The sequence below is a fragment of the Acromyrmex echinatior genome, chromosome 8 (assembly GCF_024713525.1).
Source record: "Acromyrmex echinatior isolate Ae372 chromosome 8, ASM2471352v2, whole genome shotgun sequence".
Taxonomy (NCBI): domain Eukaryota; kingdom Metazoa; phylum Arthropoda; class Insecta; order Hymenoptera; family Formicidae; genus Acromyrmex; species Acromyrmex echinatior.
Window position 1 is genome coordinate 10,485,326 of NC_141859.1, and position 19,652 is coordinate 10,504,977.

The 19,652-nt window shown below is 33.5% G+C and overlaps 4 protein-coding genes across 8 annotated transcripts; 2 read left to right on the plus strand and 2 right to left on the minus strand.

The window, feature by feature from the left end:
* Positions 1-42: 42 nt before the first annotated feature.
* LOC105152595 (uncharacterized) lies at positions 43-5,748 on the plus strand. Of its 3 annotated transcripts, XM_087409107.1 has the most exons (9): positions 43-198; positions 1,118-1,355; positions 1,487-1,627; positions 1,698-1,765; positions 3,066-3,177; positions 3,419-4,025; positions 4,685-4,878; positions 5,116-5,352; positions 5,456-5,748. In XM_087409107.1, exons 2-9 carry the CDS (start codon positions 1,257-1,259, stop codon positions 5,723-5,725), a joined length of 1,728 nt encoding a protein of 575 aa, XP_087265233.1. In that variant the 5' UTR covers positions 43-198; positions 1,118-1,256; the 3' UTR covers positions 5,726-5,748. The 3 variants fall into 3 exon arrangements, with proteins under 3 accessions (XP_087265233.1, XP_011065266.2, XP_011065267.2); XM_011066964.2 differs by lacking the exon at positions 43-198 and having other exon boundaries at positions 840-1,355; positions 1,487-1,765; XM_011066965.2 differs by lacking the exon at positions 43-198 and having other exon boundaries at positions 840-1,355; positions 1,487-1,765; positions 5,146-5,352.
* A 634-nt stretch (positions 5,749-6,382) lies between these two features.
* Positions 6,383-10,883, minus strand: LOC105152600 (protein SHQ1 homolog). Of its 2 annotated transcripts, XM_087409108.1 has the most exons (9): positions 10,349-10,883; positions 9,801-9,988; positions 9,528-9,694; positions 8,981-9,385; positions 8,776-8,899; positions 8,543-8,706; positions 8,129-8,280; positions 8,008-8,052; positions 6,383-7,519 (listed from the first exon to the last, which is right to left on the minus strand). In XM_087409108.1, the coding sequence occupies exons 1-9, from the start codon at positions 10,489-10,491 to the stop codon at positions 7,399-7,401; spliced, it is 1,509 nt and encodes a 502-aa protein (XP_087265234.1). In that variant the 5' UTR covers positions 10,492-10,883; the 3' UTR covers positions 6,383-7,398. The 2 variants fall into 2 exon arrangements, with proteins under 2 accessions (XP_087265234.1, XP_011065280.1); XM_011066978.2 differs by lacking the exon at positions 8,008-8,052 and having other exon boundaries at positions 10,349-10,882.
* Positions 10,884-11,863: 980 nt separating this feature from the next.
* On the plus strand, positions 11,864-17,950 carry LOC105152602 (Phosphoglycerate mutase 5). 2 transcript variants are annotated; one of them, XM_011066982.2, is made up of 6 exons: positions 11,867-12,211; positions 15,829-16,007; positions 16,768-16,982; positions 17,122-17,252; positions 17,340-17,494; positions 17,629-17,950. In XM_011066982.2, exons 1-5 carry the CDS (start codon positions 12,045-12,047, stop codon positions 17,488-17,490), a joined length of 843 nt encoding a protein of 280 aa, XP_011065284.1. In that variant the 5' UTR covers positions 11,867-12,044; the 3' UTR covers positions 17,491-17,494; positions 17,629-17,950. The 2 variants fall into 2 exon arrangements, with proteins under 2 accessions (XP_011065283.1, XP_011065284.1); XM_011066981.2 differs by having other exon boundaries at positions 11,864-12,211; positions 17,340-17,950.
* Positions 17,917-19,615, minus strand: LOC105152603 (uncharacterized). The gene is made up of 2 exons (XM_011066983.2): positions 19,327-19,615; positions 17,917-19,238 (listed from the first exon to the last, which is right to left on the minus strand). Exons 1-2 carry the CDS (start codon positions 19,338-19,340, stop codon positions 18,095-18,097), a joined length of 1,158 nt encoding a protein of 385 aa, XP_011065285.1. The 5' UTR covers positions 19,341-19,615; the 3' UTR covers positions 17,917-18,094.
* Between the last annotated feature and the right edge of the window lie 37 nt (positions 19,616-19,652).

Here is a 19,652-nt window from a genome sequence, read left to right on the forward strand (position 1 = left end):
TCTCTCTACATCTCGAGCGACGCATCGCGTTCTCTATTTCTCTTTTTTTTTAGATTAGTGTGAAAAAATATAAGGATTTGTTTATCGCGCTTGTTTTGCGAGAAAAAAATGGATTGGATGATTCGGCAAAGCTATAATTACTGGACGAGTTCAATGTCTAAAACTAAGAAGATTTGATTCGACGAAGAAATTATATCTGTAAGCAATTATTAATTCAGCTAATTCTTTGCTACAAATGAAAATGGTTAATGTAAATAAGTTTTTTTTTGCAGTAAGTAATAAACGTATACGCTATCTTAGCTAACATGTTTTTTTATTACAAATTTTGATCTATATGTTGAATTGACTTTCATAGAGAGTTATCTTTGCTGTATTAATAAATTTGCTGAGCTATCACAACAAATATGATAACCTACTGTAATCGCTAATTTTATTCAGTTGCACAATTTTGCTACTTTTATATAGAAAATTGATTATCCGTATATTACGGTTGTAGATTTGCTAAATTAGTGAACTTTTTAATTATTTTAACAAATCTTATTTTTTTCGTGTTTGTACTTTTTGAAGTGTACTTTCTAAAGAATGAAAATTGAACTAATCTTTTAAAAAAGAGCTCAATTTCCAATTTTTAAAAATAAGATTTCATTCTTCAGAGTGAAAATTCACTCTAAAAGTTTTAGAGAGTATCGTGAAGGGATGTCTCACGGTGAAGGATAAAAAAAAAACAGTTTCCGCGTGACCAGTACGCATATCGCGTCGACGCAATTCCGGGTCAATTCCGGGTCAATCTCTCAGCTTGTCGCGCGATATATATAATACTATACACACGCGATGCACACATTTCACGTGCGTGCGCGTTACATACGTAAATGCACGTAATCTACGCGTCTTCCCGTCGAAACACGTATTATCGCGTTACTATCGCGTCCCGTTTGGAGAACGCGATATGAAAGTATTTGAATATTTCTTCTTTATCGCGTACGGATGAATCACTTTCGGTTCGGTCGCGGTCCAACCGAATCCCGAACCACCGTGTTCCCCGGCTCTCGGGATCTCCGTCTCGAGGAACCGTACGATGGTACGTTAAAGTTGTCATTATTGTGGTGTGCCATGTTAGCCGCGAAGGTCGCATTCCCGGTGCTCTTCCTCGTGAATCTCGCGTCGGAGGCGAGGTATCATTCTCGTCTCTCACGCGACGATCGGTCGTCGTCTCGCGCGTGGGATCGCCGAGAGGAACAGGATTGGTACTTCGAGCAATGTCGTTTCGTGAACGCATGGAAGGAGCATCTTGGCCATGTAAGCGTGCTGGCCTTCCTGGATTCAGCCTGGCAGTACAGCTTCCGACAGGCGGTCATGTAAGTTGTAAGGATTGTGACTGCGCGCGAGAGACGCGTTTTCGAACGCTTTTTTTTCCTGCTTTCTCTTTTTTATTGTTTTTGGTTTTTTTTTCTTTTCTTTTTTTTTTTTTTAATTAATCGAACCACAGGTTGGAGCTGCTGAGCTCGCGTTTGCGGAAGTCCGGTTTCCCGGACATACGATTCTTCGTGATAAGCCCGTCCTCCGATTCGAAAGGCGACAAGAGCGAGGACGATCTCGAGATCGAGGCATGGCGGGAGATTGGAGCAAAGTATGAAATGGAGAATTTTGTAAATAGTGATTTTCTCAAAAATAACGAAACGGAGATCATCTTTCTGCAGGACGATCCGCAATCTCGTATATGGGAGAGGTTCCGGGCGTCAAGGGAACATGCGGTCATCATCGATCGGTGAGAGAAAAAGAAAGAAAAAGCGATTCAGAAGCTCAACGATTTTATTAATATCGTTGTATTTATATTTTGTTTAAGCAGTAATTGATTTGTTTCGTGTGTTTTTTTTTTTAAATTCATTTACGGGAAGAAATGAGCGCGAAATCTTGTAAACAAAATTTAATAGCATCCTTACAGGCACAAAATATTCGTATAAATATTATTAAAATATTATAAATATTATAAAATATTATATTTATTAATATTAATTATTTTTACATTAATGCAGTTTTAATTCACAATCCAGTAATGAAAATGTCTTATCAGTCTATGCTGCGTCTTATGCTTAAATACGTTTCGGTGTGAGTTTACGTAGATATATATCCAATTTACAACTGCATGCCAAAATTATTTTCAGTCTTTAAACATATATTTAAACTAAACCGATGTAACGGTTTTACAAATTAAAGTAAATGTTGTTGATACCCCCCACTAAACGAGAATGGATTAAAATAGATTGAAATTTTTTTCTGTCCGAATTTTATATGTATATATATATATATATATAAATAGCAAATACTTTTTTTGGATTCAATTAGATTCAATTGGATGCAATTGGATTGAAAAACTGCATTTCCTATTCAAAATTTTGAATTGAATAGTATTCACAATGTGTGTATTGTTGTGTTGTTTGTTTTGTGTGTGTGTGTGTGTGTGTGCACGTAGAAAAAGCTAATATTATTTTTAGATTGAAAGGCATAGAGATATGCAACTCCATGCAATTCTTATAAATGAATAAAAATGTATTCAGGATTGAAAAGCATTTTAACATTGAATCAATATTTCTAAAAATCTGAATCCATTTCAATTCATTCTCGTTTGCCGGGACTTCTTAATGTTCATACAAATACTACAACGACACTAAATAATGTTACTTTTAATAATTACGTAATATTATCAGGAGTGTATTATGTACTGAAGTGCATGGTAAAAATCTTTAAAATATTGTATTATACTACAACTATCAGGGTAAATTTTGCAAGAAAATTTTCTCCATGTAGGGATACTGCAGTAATATTGTGTAACGTTGTAAGAACATTACGTATTTAATTGTTTTATTAATAGAGTGTTAAATTAAAATTATTTTTAAATAAAATAATACTGATTGATCTTTTTTTTCAATGTAGGTATAATTTAAATAGACAAATTTTCAACTGATTACTTTAGATAGAGTTAGTATTAACACATCCATGTTCGCGCCATGTTTAGCGCCGAGACACTACCAGTGTCTCCAAATTATCGCTAAAAACTGTGATTTTAGATGCGGAATGTTAACATATCACGTGATAGTGCCATGGAGTATCCTGTTCTTTCCTTACGTAAAAGCGGCTATATTATCCACATACATGGATGACCCATGCGGCGAATGTAATGTGAGCGCATTTCTTCTTTAAATACAACACTTTATCTCTCACTCAACAGTGATGATGAAATGTTGAATGCTTTCCATTTAGTAATATAAGTGATATAAGTCGATATAAATATGTCGTTTTATCTTTCTTAGCACTCCATGAGTAACAGAACAATATTTGTGTTTATTTGTGTCACAAAATAAAAAACATTGACATTACTGTAATCACTCGTAACTGGGTGACTATCTTGGAATAATTTCAGCCAGCCGTCTATCGAGCGTCGAATCACGAAGACCATGTCGTGGAATTAACAAAGAGCACCAAAAAAGAATTGAATCCGTCGTACCGCGAGGTCGACACTAAATTTGAAATAATTTGGACCACCGAGAGTCTTCCGGAAAATCTCACACATCTACATTATGAATCATCGTCAGAAGAGGAACGCGAGACGAGCATCGCATCTTCTATTCTCTTAGAGAATATCACAAGTGATTCCGATCGTGCAAATTTCTCAACGGAATCCACAACTTATCAGTATGATAGTGACGCAGCCAAATCCAGATTTGACGAGGATCATCTTAACGCGGAAAGTATATCTAGTCAAGAAGATTCGACGAATTCACAGAGCGATGCTACCGTCTCCACCGGAACTGCTGCGATCTTTGAATCGCAGTCGGATGTGCTTCCTCCGGAGCAAAAGGAATCTCATCCACCAACGAACAATAATTCGCTCACCACCGCAAATCATGAGGACACGACTGCAGATAGTACTTTATTGCTTGACGAACCGGCGACCGAAGTAACCGAAAGTGATTCAACTTTCGCAGACGAAGAAATGATGACATCAAATTTCGCGAATGAGATTCGAGGTAATAATGGAAGCGCAAAATGTTGGATTTGCGGGAAAAGAATTTCTGTTCAGTAGAATATAATAGTTGCTTTTCATTTTCACAAAAGTGATATAATACTAAAGTGAGTGTAAAGTTATGTGAGTATATTTTTTATTTATTATCCATATTATTTATTATACTATTTATTATCCAATATTTCCAAAATATTTCATTGCAAGATTTGAGATATTTCTGAATTTTTTTATGAAATATTTTTAAAATATAAATATATTCAAGAATACGGAAAGGTCCAATAAATTCTTAATTGTTTACATCCAGGAAATCAAAGTCTTGCAAAGCTTGTGTAGATTATAAGTACTCAGTTGAATCTCACTTGTCAGAAAGAAAATAGAAATGTGCATTCAGTGTTCTAAGTTATGAATTACGACATCATGAATGAGAATTATCTGAGTTTTAATATAAATGGAAAGCAACTAAAAATCAACAAATACGTTAATTATCTTAAAATTTCTGACAAAAATAAAGATTGGAGCGTAAAACGCGATTTGACATTTCACTGTCTCAATTTTCGCCTTTTTTAATAAATTTTGTTTACTTCTATTACTTTTAGCTTATATTTAATTTAAGCTGATGTTTATTTTCATTAAGGATTATTCTAACGAATTATTACTTTGCAGATAACACGACACCGGAGGACGCTGAGCATTTTGGAGAGAACGCGTTTTTACCGCTACGTATAATTATGTATGCACCGCACCTACATAAAAAAAATGGCAAAAAGACGAAAAAATACACGCACATGATTCTGAAGTCCGGCGATCCCGATTTTCATGAGCACCCCGATTCAGGAATTGACGTTGCATCACCGCCGGTACATGTGAAGTAAAACCTATAACATTTCCGTTAAATTATAATGCTCTATTTTATGTATGTCTTAATTAATTTCTCGTATTTTATTTGAGATATTTCTCTATCGTGTTTAAGAATTTATTTTTTACATAAAAATATTATTAGATATTAAGAGCTGTTTTGATCGAATATAATCCTCTTCACTCGTTTGTATTTATTATTATTATTTTTTTTTTTATTATTCTTTGATCCTTGATAGTTGAGATTAAAATTCCCCGTGAATTTTAAGGATGTCAATGCTCACATAACAAGCTCCGAAGAATACGATTGGCAAATAACGGAAGCAGATGAAGAAAATGTTAATCAGATGTATATATTCGATAAAAATGAAAGCCCAGGATTGTACGGCGAAATAGCGGACTATTGGAAGAGTTATGAAGATAATGACATAGCTGATCAAAATGAAACGTTTAATGATATTTACAACAACTCTACGGTAATTACCTGCACGCATTGTGTACATTCAGCATTCATATAAAGTACATTTTAATAGTATAATTTAACACTTAAATCGATATTTTAACAAATTTAATTTTTAGACTAATTATAATGAGGAACATCGTTCTGATGTCAGCGATTACGCGACGAGTCTTTCGAAGGCGGAAGACAGCTATTTAATTACAAATATCACAGAAAATCCCAATATTGGAGATTCCACTGATCCACAGAATATCGATTCGAGCACGATTGAATCTTCCAGACCGATTAATGAGAATGAGCAGGTCGATAAGAAAGAGGAGATACGATATAAATTAATTGAACATTACAATAAACTTTTATCTTGGATCGATTATAGATTAAATAAATAAATCATATTTTATAATGTATATAATTTTTTATTCATCAGATTCCGAAGTTATTTTTGCCCGATTAATTGCTAAGTATTTGGATATTAAATAAATGACAAATTTTTATCATTACAACAGAGATTTGACTAAACTTTTATTTAAAAGCAAATGTTTATAATTTGTATAACATATAAAAAATAAATGTTTAACATTTCGAATTAACTATAGATTAAATAAATTAAAATCTCAAAATTTCTTAAAAAATATTTTACTAATTAGAACATATTCACATTACATTTATCACAGGTCATATAATATTGAGAGCTTAAGTTTTCAGATATATATGTTAAATGTACATATACACATTTATTAATACTTTTGTTAGCACAGTATAGTATATATATATATTTGGAAGATTATTTTTAAATATCATAATGATTCTCTTGTACATATACATCACAAAAATCACATAAAATAATGAATATATATACGAGTATATATATGCACATATACAAAAATTCAATTTTATATATATATATAATATATACGAAAAATAATCTCATGCTATATTTTAAGTAATTAGTTAAAAAGTTATATGGTTTATGCCGTTTATGAAGAAGCCGATTTTAATTCATCACATTACTGCACGTCATGTAACAAGTAAATGATTATTTATTAAAACTATCAGCATTTTCGGATAGACTTCCGAAAAGGTGAATCTTCCAATTTTCTTATCGATTGACAATATTACTGTATTTTGATACCCTGGTTACGAATATAATGAAAACTGCCGACAAGGTCATTTTTCAAATATTTAAAAGATGATTTTTTTCACTTCTTTTAGCGCGTTTCGCGTGGGAAGTCGTGCGCCTCTTGGCAGGAGGAACAGATGGGGTGGGAGTCGCTTCACATGGAAGTCGTGCGCCTCTAAATAGAGGGAGAGGTGAGGTAGGAGTAGGTTTACATGGAAGTCGTACGCCCCTAAGTAGGGGGGAAGGTGAAGTAGGTGTAGCTTCGCATGGAAGTCGTACGTTTTTAAGTAAGGGGGGAGGTGAGGTGGGAGCAGCTTCGCGTGGAAGTCGTACGCCTCTAAGCAGGGACGAAGGTAAGGTAGGAGTAGTTTCGCATGGAAGTCGTGCGCTTTTAAGCAGGGGGGTAGATGGGGTGGGAGTCGCTTCGCGTGGAAGTCGTGCGCTCCTAAGCAGAGGGGTAGATGGGGTAGGAGTCGCTTCGCGTGAAAGTCGTGCGCTTTTAAGCAAGGAGGGAGGTGGGGTAGGAGTAACTTCGCTTGGAAGTCGTTTGCCTCTAAGCAGAGGGGTAGATGAGGTGGGAGTCGCTTCGCGTGGAAGTCGTGCGCTCCTAAGCAGGGAGGAAGGTGGGGTGGGAGTCACTTTGCGTGAAAGTTGTGCGCTCCTAAGCAAGGGAAGAGGTGGGGTGGAAGTCGGTTCGCGTGGAAGTCGTGCGCCCCTAAGCAGAAGGGAAGATGGAGAAGGTGTCATTATGCGTGGAAAACGTGCGCCCCAAAACACGGGAGCGCTTAGCCAGATCGCGCGACAAATGAGCGTCAAAATAACCTTGTCAGTAATTTTCATGATCATATTTGTAATCGGCACATCAAAGTACAGTAGTATACCAATCAATAAAAGAATCGATAATAAAATCACCCTTCTGCAAGTCCACCCGTTTCTTCTTAATTATTTAGGCCCGTCATCTATATCATCAGAATCGAAACTGCTGCTGCTGCTACTGCTGCTTGACGTGTTGCTATCAGAATCCGTATCGCTGCTATCCGTTGAACTTGAACTGCTCGATAATCTGTATTACAATAATTAAGAAGAAATAGAAAATGCTTTGGACTTCAAAGTTTGGAATAATCAGTAAGTATTAACTCTTCAATCATGCACATTATTAGATTATTAAAACTCATTCTAAGGATTCTCAGTATTCGAATATCTGAGAACTCTAATATTCAGAATCAAATACTATTTGGATCTAAAAATTCTTGGCCAATTACTTAATACGAGAACTTTGGTAAATTTTTAGTTGTAACATTTTTAATTTAAATTAGATTTTGATATAATAAAAGTTTGTTTTCAAAAATCCAAACAGTAGTTATACAGAGTATTATATATGTACACAAAGTAGTTATTTTTTTATACAATATATGATAAAAGAAGGCATTATAACGTTATATTAAACCAAACAAGTTAAAATATATAGAAACAATGATACAAATGCTCATTAAATACAGGTGTGTTAAACAGCGACTGTTAACAATCAAGCTAGAATATGAAAATACTTACAAACATTTAAAAAATTTTTGGTTAACATGGTATACATTCTTTGGCCTTCAAAATAAAATTACACAGAATATGTAGAATATTATTATAGAAGAAAGTAATAAAACAGTAGTTTTCTACTCACATTTTCTGTTTATCACCGTTCATAGACAATGCTTCAATATTGTTGGTCATTTTGTGAATGGCGTTTTCTATAACAAAATCTTCTTGGACAGAATAAGCTGCCATTTCCAGTTCCACTAATTCTAGTCCCATATTTTCTTTGTTTGGATGAACCTGTATAAAATAGTAAATTGATATAAGTAAGCATTGCGGTCGTATAAGTCGATCGATATATAATCAGTGAATCTCAAATTTAATTTCAATATTCATCTCATATATATGTCGTATCTATAAAGAATTAATTTTGAAAAATGAAGATTGTAAGTAAAGGAGTACTAGGTGAATGAGGCAACTCATTCTGGAAACCTATTTAGATAGATAAGGTAACAGAAGCATTAAATATGTGAATGTTTAAAGAATTTTGAAGAGTACTTACATTACTTAATGCAGAATAAACCGATTCTATTACAGAATCAGGTAACGTTTGCAACCAAATTAGAAAATCCTTTATATAGAGTTGGTTCAGTATATATCTTGGTTCAAATGAATTATTGAAAAGACTGTGTATTTCGCAGAAGCGTTTAACGACATATTTCCTTCCTATGCATGAAAATATTTGAAATAATAAATGGAAAATATAGACATTTTGATATCCCAATTTATACTGACCTAATGACAGAACTTTTTTAACATCTTCTAATAATTTAATAGAAAGTTCCCAATTTCTGTGAAGTGGATAGCAAAGCGCTCTTCGAATACACGCTGTTATAACTTCATCTAGAGAAGCAAAGTTCTGAAAATATTTGAGAAATTAATTCGTTTTTAATTCGTTCTCCTGATAGAAAACGCTTCGCTAGCTAATTCATAAACGTACCTGGAACCAACATAATGTAGAACTTAATTTATTAATAGTCCAGCCACTCTCTGAACTATTTTCTCCGAATGTTGTTCGATGATTATAACAATTGGCGTATAAGATATCGACAAGATTAAAACATAATTTTTCTACATCTTCAACATTTAATAAATATTCTTTGTTTGGAAGTTCCTTTAGCAGGTCGATTTCAGCTTTGCTAAATGCTATTTGATCTTTTTGTAATGTGTCCCATTCTGCTTGATATATTAAGCATGGCTTCATGACGTCTGATTCCATGAGATCTGCCATATAATGTTCCTCAGAGAAATCATTTAATTCACGCTGTTCCCTCAAACTTTTTCTTTCTACTTCAGGAGTTACATCAGGAGTAGGAAGATCTATTATTTCTTTAATCCATATATCCTAAAAGGAACAAATATTACATAATATTACTGATATAATTAATTTAACTATCAAAACTAAATATGGAAGACTGTTTGTAAAATTAATTGTAATGCACTTACAGTAAAATTTAATAATGTTAAAATGGATTATAAAAACGTACCTCAAAAGCAGCTAAAGCTCCTGATATTTTATTAGCAAAACCATATTTTGGAGAGTTTATAAGATTTGTCGCACTTCCTACAAAATTATCCTGAGATGGAAAACAATTATTTCCAGAATTATTTGTATTGTTTTCACTCATATCTGCTAAAGCCACAGATGGATTACCTAAAATTGGGAAGAGACATTGTATGCTGTGCAATATATATAATAATGCTATGCAATATAATTGTATATGTATATAATACTTTTAAATTATATCTTTATAACTCACCGATTACTTCAATGTTAGGTATGACAGTGCTTTTCTTTTTTGGTGCCAGAAGACTTGTTATCATTTCTAAATTCTCAAAATGTTCCCCCTTATTTACCTTTGAGAAACTTAAGGTAAAGTCACCCTTGTCGCAGTCATAGGTCCCAGAGAATGAATCGTTGTCTTTTATCTTGCCTGGAAGCTGTAATCTGCAAGAACCATTTAATTTAACTCCTAGTATACATCAGTGGACCATTTATGTCCTGTACATTCTTTTTTTTTTAAAAAGCATGAAATAATAATCAATTATAAACATTTATACACAAATGTTATATAACATTTATATATAATTTTTTTTAAACACAACCTTACAAATATTTTCTAAAAATTTTAGAAAGTATATGTAACAACACTTAATAATTTTTATATATCTGTTAAATAATGTAAATTAACTCAAGACTCGGGACACGAATGACCTCGTATAGGACTGGAAAATTATCTTGTATTAAGGACAAATTCATATATTCGTCGAGAAGAGGAATTCACCTAACAGATTCACAAATACTCACTTGAGAAAATACGGGGTGGAGTAAAATAGAAAATCTATTCCGTCAGCGTACATCTCCGCATCCTTTATATTTGCATATGGCGCATGGATAATTATCGTCACCACTTCGTCGGTCTGCGTGATCCCGAAGCGTGGAGTTAACATCTCGTTGCAATTTGTTCTCTCAGAATGTTGCAAAACTACTTATACTTTGATATATCTGTCTTGCACAACGTGCGAACAGATATAGCTGGACAAGCGACGATTGCAAATCGATGTGCAATGATGCGCAACAGGAAGAACGCAAGACTTTATAGAAGAATCAATTTTACGACACGATTCCACCAATGTTTCTACTTGCTCGATTTCGATCCTTTCGAACACACGTACTTGAAGTTGCCTAAAGTCGAAACCAATACTAACAACGCGACGAACACGAAACCAGCCGAACCGACTAGACAGATCAAATCGACGTCAAATCGACGGAGAGCAACAGGAAGCAATGGATAATGGACGCGTTCAAGTTGAGAAAGCGGCTACCCTGCTCAGCCAGTTCAGCCTGCTTGCTGAGCAAACGAATATAATTGGTTGTTTAATACGGGGTGTACAATAGAAGTCATAGCAGTCGTAAGTCTTAAGTCGTAGACAATTAACCAATCACAGTCAAATGTGAGAAGAATACTCGACTATGATTGGTCAATTCTCTACGACTTAAGACCTACCGACTATGACGATTTCTATTGTAGACTCCGCATTACTTATAGATCCAACCAATCATATTCGTTCGCTCAATAAGCATGCCTAACCGCTTTGCCAACTTGAACTCGCCCAATAAATACAAGGGACGCCCGGGACGCCTCACGCCTCGTCCTGTGTCCCGTACAGTGGGTGTAAAGAGAATGACGTCAATAAGCCGGAAGTCGCCATTCTGCGACTTCCTACATCTATGACGCAATTCCTTGTTTTATCCTCTTCTTTCTTTAACGTTCGCCGGTATTCAAATCTTATATTTAAGACTGTCTTAAGTACAGTCTTAAGAATACTGTCAAGAACCAATCAGAGAGCCGTATTTGCGACTTAAGACATTACTTAAAATAAAAACCGATTATGAATACCGGCTGTTGACTTCTTTCTAGCTAAGGATACTTAATGGCGGAGCCAATCAGCATTAGAGTGATATTTTATTTGTGCTATTTTATTTTTTTCGTATGACAAATATTTTAAGTCTGTTGATTGGCTATGGGATAGAAAGATCCGAGGATCTCTCTGTTCTGTACACATTTGTCGTACAGACAAAAAAACACAGTAATACTCAAAAAATACTACAAAAATTGTGTTCTGCTCGCCAATTTTGAAATTAGGATAATATCACACAGGGCACAGTGAGACTTTTTTTGCCAGATTCTTTCATGTCAAACCGCGTCGAATAAGCCTAATTTCATCAAAATTAGGGAGCAGGATATATAATAATTCTTGAATATTATCAAACACACAAATGAAATAGCATCTTTAGACACATGCATTGGCGCCACTCTTTTCATATCCGTTCTAGTACTTCGGAAGTGGCGAACTGGTTGTAGCGGAAGATCGGGGTTAGGTTAGGTCGCCGCTTGAGCGAGAGTTGGTTGGAACTTGCGAGCTGGCGAGGGTGACGTATTATTTTCTCCGGTCCAGCGTTTTTTTCAAAGTTCTCGGTTCATCCTTCGTGTGTACGCGAAATGCCGACCATCTCACAGTTGCACAAATGGGCTCTCGGACTCGGCGCAGTGAGCGGCGCGATACTTTATTATTACAATGCACACGGCAAAACGGAACCGTTGCGCGTTCACAACTCGTGGACGACGAATTATACGCCTTCAGTGAAGTGGGATCACAACTGGGACAGGTGATTTATATTCTCGCTATCTATTTGATTTCTTCTGTCTCGTACGTAAGAGATTTTGAAGAAAAATTAATTCAATCGACAAAAAATTGTTGGAAGTGAAAATTCACCTTCGTTAAACTAATGTTTTTTTTTTGCTATTATTAAACTAAGTAAAACATTAATAATTCCATACATAAAATTGTATTTAATTTTAATCCTTTGTTAATAGACACGATGATTTTCTGATCCTTTATTGCACACGATGGTTCGTATCGCACATTAATTTCATTGCTTTAACAAATATACAAAAATTATTAAGTGATCTTTATATTTACTTTAACATCTTTAAAAAGTATTTGTAAAATTGTTTTTCAATTGTTATTCAAAAAACTGTAGGTAGATGTTACAATTCTCATGGCGAAAATTTTACTCAAACTTTTTTAAATAATTTTTCAGAGTCTGTATAATTTTTTAAAAAAGTTTCTCAGATTTTTTTGCACGAATTGGGACACTTCAGATTTTTTTCAGAATTTTTATATAAATGTAACTTTTTAAAAAAAATTTCTTAGTTTTTTTTTTGTATGAATTGGAACACGTTTAAAAAATATCGAGAAAATAATTTGAAAAATTTTGAATATTTTACAGATTTTTTTTAGATGAACGATAGAATTTATCTAAAAAAAAAGTATGCTTTCATTTTGTCCTTAAAGCTCATCTCAAAAAAATATTTCATTGAAACAATTAGAGAATCTTTTAATGCTGTGCCTTTTATTCTCTCTCTCTCTCTCTCTCTCTCTCTCTCTCTCTCTCTCTCTCTCTCTCTCTCTCTCTCTCTCTCTCTCTCTTTCTCTCTCATTCTATAATTTTCAAAAAAAGTTTAAAAAATTTGAAAAGTTCTGAAGTATTATGAAAAAATTTTCGTAAATTTTAAATATGAAAAATTCTGAAAAAAATTGTTGCCAGAGTAATAATTTGATGCTCCTAGTTTTTCAAAGAAAAGTAATATGCAGAACACGAATGACCCAATTATGTGTACTAAAGATTAATAATTGTTAACGAAATAATGATTAGATATTACTTAGATTATTAATTATTAATTAGATATTACTTAATTAGTTAACCCTTTGCACTCCGCAGATGGCACTATTGCGACATTTATAATATAAATCGTAACTCCATATGGCGCCGCTCAGGCGACGTAGATTATGTTCCAAAATTGACTGCTATTACTGAAAATCTATGGTTTATGTAACGTAAACTGTAGATTTTCAGCGTTGACAGTAAATTTGAAATAGAGTCACAAGCGTTTGTTTTATTTTATATTTATAAAAAAACAGAACAACTTCATACGTAATACACAATACAACATACGCAATACATAATATAATATATTATATTATAGGACCGTATATGTGATAACTATAGAAATCAAAGCCTTAAACGATCTAGCCTGGATCTTAAATGCCTATATGATTCTTGTATGAATTTATATTCTACGTATGTAGTCCCCAGAAACGCGCGCCGAAATGATTTTTCAGTCTTGAAAACGCTAACTATATAAATTCACATAAGAATAATACATATTAGTATTCTACTATTGATGTATTTTATTGTACTACACAGTATTTAGTATATAGTACTATAGTATTCTTCTATTGATGTATTCTTATTCTAAAATATATTTTCAGATCTAAAATCTGATTGGGTAATCTAAAAGAATACCAATAACAGCTAACGCTCATTCAAGTTATTGAGTGTGCTGAACACAGCCAATGGGCATGTTCAAGTCGATAAAGTAACTAACCTGCTTATCAAGGAAATGAATATAATTCATTGTTATTTATAGATCCAACCAATCAAATTCAACCGCTTAGCGAATAAGTTAGCATTTTTGTCCGGTTTGAATGAGCCCAGTAAAAATTTTAATTTTTTTTGTATACTTTTCAATATTTATATATCTTTATATATTTTGGGCAACAATACAGATATACAATTATGTTTAATACAATATTAGTATTGAAAAAAATATCATAAAAAATGATAGTATTTTAAACCACACTCAAAAACCACAAAAGTGGCTTTCCCAACTGTCTAAAGATTATCACAAAGATTTCTGACTATTGGCTCATTGTAGAATCAGTATAACAATTATGCAAAAACTGTTGAAACAAAAACAATCAACGAAAATTGAAATGCATATGGTTTATGCACGATGTACATAAAGAATTTTGATCTTTTATTGATGTCATACTAAATATGGATATAATGCTATTGGCAAATATGCAGAAATATTGGTCAACTAAACCTAATAGTATAATCCCTTTTTTTCGAAAATATTTATAATACGTCATTTGAACTAAATATTTTGGATGTCACAATTAAAAGCAATTGATTCTAATAAAAAAGGCCTCAAAACTCGTATACAATATGTAAGCAATTTTTTAGAATATATAAATTCAAAATTTACTAAACATTTTATACCAGGGAAAAATATTCATGTAGATGAATCAATAATAAAATTTAAAGAGAAAATTTATTTCATAATTTATAATCCCAATAAGCCAATGAAGTGGGGCATAAGAATCTATGTATTGATGAATTCAGAAACAGGACATGCATATACTATCCTCCCGGGATATTATGAGAGTATTATTTCTGAAAAGCTAATTAGATTAGATTTATCAGTTAGTAGTAGCTCTATTGAACAAAATCACATCACAAAGTTACATAACGAAATCATATAATTATGTAATTTACTTGTTTTAATCATATGATTTCGTTATGTAACTTTGTGACGTGATTTTTTTTCAGTAGAGAGAATTTCGCTGCAGTTATATAAGAATTTAATGGATAAAGTTTCTGTTGCAAATGGATATCATATGTATACTGATTATTACTGGTATTAGGTACACCAGTCTGTCTTTAGAAGAATTAATGAAAATGAAATCCCATTTGACTGGTACAATAAAAACTAATAGGTATTCTGATTGCTATAAAGAAATCAAAATTTAAAGACAAAACTACTGTTGTGTACAAAAAAGGAAAAACTCTTAGCCTGGGAGGATAAAAGAATCGTAACTTTACTGAGTACAGTAGACCATGCCGCAATGATAACTGCAAGAAGATTGGTCGAAGCGGTGCCGAACTCATGATCAAAAAATTTCATGTGGTAAAGCTACACATCAGTCATGAGCGATATAGATCGAACCAACTAGTATCGAGTTATTATTTTATGAGAAAATTTTCTTTCAAATGGTGGAGAAAAAAAACCTTTCTTTCGGAGTATAGAGATATGCTATAAAACTGTAAAAAAAAAACAGAAACAACACTTGTCTCGGATAACATGCATATAGAAAAATGCTTCTTAAAGTTACAGAAAAGAATTTCAAGAATTAAAATAATGTTTATATTTATTATACAAGATATGTTATTGGAAATTTTAATAAAACTTACATTACAAACATTTACAGATCTTTTATCTTGTAAAGTAACATTTTTCATTTTTCTCCATAAAAAACCTGGAGTTGTTGGGCTATTAAAAGAAATAGAGTGTAAAGGATTAATTATTGATTAATCAAAACTCATTTCGTTTCGAGAGTAATAAAAAGAAAAATTAATAATGGTTGTGATGTTTATAGACGAGATCCACAGAGCTTGGTAAAGCCGATGAAGATGAACGATGAGAACGATGAGAACAAGTACAACGAAAAATTCGAGGCGAAAAAAGCAAAGGCTGTACGGCACATACTCTTGATTCGCCATGGACAATATCACACGGATGGAAAGACAGACATTGAAAGAGTGTTGACTCAACTTGGTAGGATGACTTTCTGTATTCAGCATTAAAGTAATATATGGTTGTCCCATTCGTTGTTTTTATGTTGATTTTTTTTAAATCAACATCCTCTGAGATCCTCTGGAATTTTCCTCTTTACATAATCGAAGCACGTCAAGTTTCTTTCCTAATATTTAGTGTTGCTTACTTAATGGATCGCATTTATTTCGTACTGATGGAGTTTTGTATTTGCATTTAGGTCTCGGGTTAAAGTTCCTGGAAGTTCACAATAATTTGTCACCATAACCAGCAAACCACACAATTTCCGAAGAGAATGTTATACAAATTCTTCTACTATAGCATTCCATAGGTGTTGCTACTAGGATAATACGCTTTCTATCTACTTACATCTTCCATGACATCGTATTGGAAGATGGCTAATAAGTTATCTTGCGAAAAGTATGTAATAATTCGTGATACAGCATGTTCTCTCATCGCATATGTACGTTGATAATTAACATGTTATGTTCTATTGAAACTAACGATATTTCTGAAAGTGTGATCGATATTCTTTTAATGCTTGCTATTATTTCTCCGTTCTTCAAACGGGCTTACAGTTTATGACGCAAATTATTGTGGGCAACTGGGCTTTTTGTTTAATTTCTTTTTTTTTCCATAATTTCATACTTATTTCATGTAAACATTTATGTCATACAAGTATATACGTTATTTGTAAAACTGTTTTATAAAACATAGAAATATATACATTTTTTATAAAACTATTTACTTTGTTGCCATAAAGGCAGGAAGCAGGCTGAAGCAACGGGAAAGAGGCTGGCAGAATTAAACTTGCCTTATTCATTGATAATAAGGTCCACAATGACACGTGCTCTAGAAACTTCTCAAATTATAGAAAAGAATCTTATAAATGTGCCAGTCGAAACCGACAGCTTGTTAGTTGAAGGTGCACCTATACCTCCGGAACCGCCTATTGGTCAGTGGAAATCTGAGAGACATGTGAGTGAAATATAATTAATTATTTGTGTTATTGAATATATCGAAAAAATTTTAAGATTTTAAAAGAAAATTTTAAGAATTTTAAGAATTCTTGTGCAATGCATAATAATTCTACATCTCTATTTGATCTTTATTCCAGTTCTTCCAAGATGGGCCCAGAATAGAGGCAGCATTTAGAAAATATTTTCATCGCGCGGAACCTAGTCAAGAACGTGATTCTTACACAGTTCTTGTATGCCATGCAAACGTAATCAGATATTTTGTTTGTCGGTAAGATTTTCTCTTTTACAAAGAGAGTGATTAAATTTTATAATATTTTCTCTATTGTATGTATATATTTTTCGATTTTCTTTTAAGGGCATTACAGTTTCCACCAGAAGCATGGTTACGGATATGCTTGAAACATGGAAGTATTACTTGGCTCTGTATTCTTCCCAGTGGTAGAGTTACTCTCTATTGTCTAGGGGATACAGGACATATGTTACCACAAAATGTAACATCTAGTTAAAAATGTACGACTTTTTATGTAACATGACATATTTATAAATAATATATTATTGATAAGCATGTATGCATCGATATGTGTACATCAAGACTGCATTCCACAAGATGTACAAATCGATCTCATATCATCTTTTTATCACAGAGATAATTTGCTTTTCACATGGCTTTCACGTTGGATGGAAGTATACAATTGTACAAATGTGCGAAAGAGAAGCTGAATTTTCTAAAAATAATATTTTCAAGTAATAAGTATATGAAGAAGTGGATATACAACGACTAAATGGTATTTAAGAAAGTATCACCTCGTGCATCTCATGCATCTGAGTGTATATATTTTTCTTCTAGAGCTCAGCTGTAATGTCTATTTAAATTATAAAAATCATTAAGTATTTAGATTATGGTATATGTGTATTTTTAAATATACTTGTAGTTTTCTAATGTCATAAAATAAGTTTTATCTTTAATTTTGTACACATTTTTACAATCGGAGATCACACCTTTTTTTGTACAATTCATCATTAAAATAAGGTCAATATTTATGTATTATGTAATACAAGAGTGAAACGGACGTTATATAAAAAATTAACGTAGTTCTAAATTAATTACATCTAATTTGCTTCAGCCAGTCTCTTTGCCTTTCTTGCATAATACCTTTGTAATGCTGCTTCAAATACTGGACCTATTGTTCTCTTTTCCCAGATGGAAGATCTATCTTTCTTTTCAACAGTCTTTTCTTTATTTTCAATTTCTTCGCTTTCTGGAGTAACATTGTTATTTTGAGGTATTTCAGCGTCTTTTACATTTTCATCTTTATCCTTAATGTTTGTGATATTTTCAATCGTATTCATATCCTTTTTATCTAATCTTTGTTTCTTTTCTTTCGGTTCTTGCACTTCTATTCTATCGGCCTCTTTGTCCACCGATGAAACAATAGTCTCATCTTTCTTCAATTCCTTTTTACTCGTCTCTGTTTCAGAATCAGATTCGTACGTTTCTATGGCTCTTTGCCGATACTGTCTTGATTTTTTAGTCTTTGTAATTGATGATTTCTGTTTTTCCTCTGTTTCATTTGCCTTCTTATTTGTCATTGCGTTTTCTCCATTTGTGCTGCTTGTTGATATTTTCCCTTCCCTCTGCTCAGTACTTTCTTTCGCTTTACTGCTTTCATCTTCATTAGTCTCACCCTTGTAATCAACAGTCTGTTCGTACAGATGACGATAAAATCCTGACATGTCTTGCTGTTTTGTCACATCACCAATAGCTTCCAATCTATTCATTTTGGCTTCCTCTTCCTCCATCTTCTTAAATTCCTCCAACTTCGCTCTGTACGCCGACGTGACGAAACTTTCTTTGTCCGCGTAAATCTCGCCCTCGGCTTCGCGTTCCTTCTGTACCATTCTCTCTATCCTATGCTCCTGCTCCTTTTTTCTTCGTTCAGCTGTTTTCAGGAGCTTCTGTATGTACTTGGACTTTTTCTCTTTCTGCTTGCTTGTACCATCCAATTGGCCTTTGCTACGCTCCAGATCATCATACACTTCGTCATACTGATAGATTGTTGGGTCTTCATCCAGAGCCTTCTGTATGTCGAGCTTTGTTTGTTTTTTCATCCGGTTCTTCTCGCTTTCCGCCTTAAGGGCCTTCCTGACCCAGTCGGTTCCATCCTCCTCGTCGGAGGCATTGTCGTCCTCGAATACGTTGCCGAGTCTTGGCGCCGTACTCTGCTGTTGCTTCTTCGGCAAGATCAAACCGTACCTTCAACATTGAGAAAAGTCAGTTGAAAGTAATCGATGGTATTAGAATCTTGATGCGATACAAGAAACGCCTTCTAAACGTTACTCACTGTTTATTAGCCATTGCCAATTACCGTTGTTGAATCACAATGAAATTTAACCTAATCTTCTAACCTAATCCGTGCAAGTTTATACGAGTCACTTCACACGTTCGCAGTCTTTTCACGAGTATCACGAATTCATAACGTGCTCCGGAATATCGTAAAGGCTATGTACTTTCAATCTTAGTCGAGATAAGCAGAGATAAGCCGAGAAATGATAACTTTGCAAATGCGATATCGCGTTTATTGCAGTGCATTGCCATTTATTCCATTTATCGCGCATGCACCAACGAGAAGTAAGAGAGAAGGACACTCGTTTGGCGAATGGTGACGTT

Bases quoted from the DNA above. Each gene is read 5' to 3' on its own strand.
- LOC105152595 (XM_011066964.2), top strand. From the start codon at position 985: ATGAATCACTTTCGGTTCGGTCGCGGTCCAACCGAATCCCGAACCACC. The intron at 1,766-3,065 runs GTGAGAGAAAAA...CTGTGATTTTAG, and splicing joins CATGCGGTCATCATCGATCG to ATGCGGAATGTTAACATATC. The intron at 5,353-5,455 runs GTAATTACCTGC...TTTAATTTTTAG, and splicing joins ATATTTACAACAACTCTACG to ACTAATTATAATGAGGAACA.
- LOC105152602 (XM_011066981.2), top strand. From the start codon at position 12,045: ATGCCGACCATCTCACAGTTGCACAAATGGGCTCTCGGACTCGGCGCA. The intron at 16,983-17,121 runs GTGAGTGAAATA...TCTTTATTCCAG, and splicing joins AGTGGAAATCTGAGAGACAT to TTCTTCCAAGATGGGCCCAG. The intron at 17,253-17,339 runs GTAAGATTTTCT...TTTTCTTTTAAG, and splicing joins ATCAGATATTTTGTTTGTCG to GGCATTACAGTTTCCACCAG.
- LOC105152600 (XM_087409108.1), bottom strand. From the start codon at position 10,491: ATGTTAACTCCACGCTTCGGGATCACGCAGACCGACGAAGTGGTGACG. The intron at 9,386-9,527 runs GTACGTTTTTAT...TGTTCCTTTTAG, and splicing joins GAGCTTTAGCTGCTTTTGAG to GATATATGGATTAAAGAAAT. The intron at 7,520-8,007 runs GTAAGTATTTTC...ATTGTAATACAG, and splicing joins CAAAAATTTTTTAAATGTTT to ATTATCGAGCAGTTCAAGTT.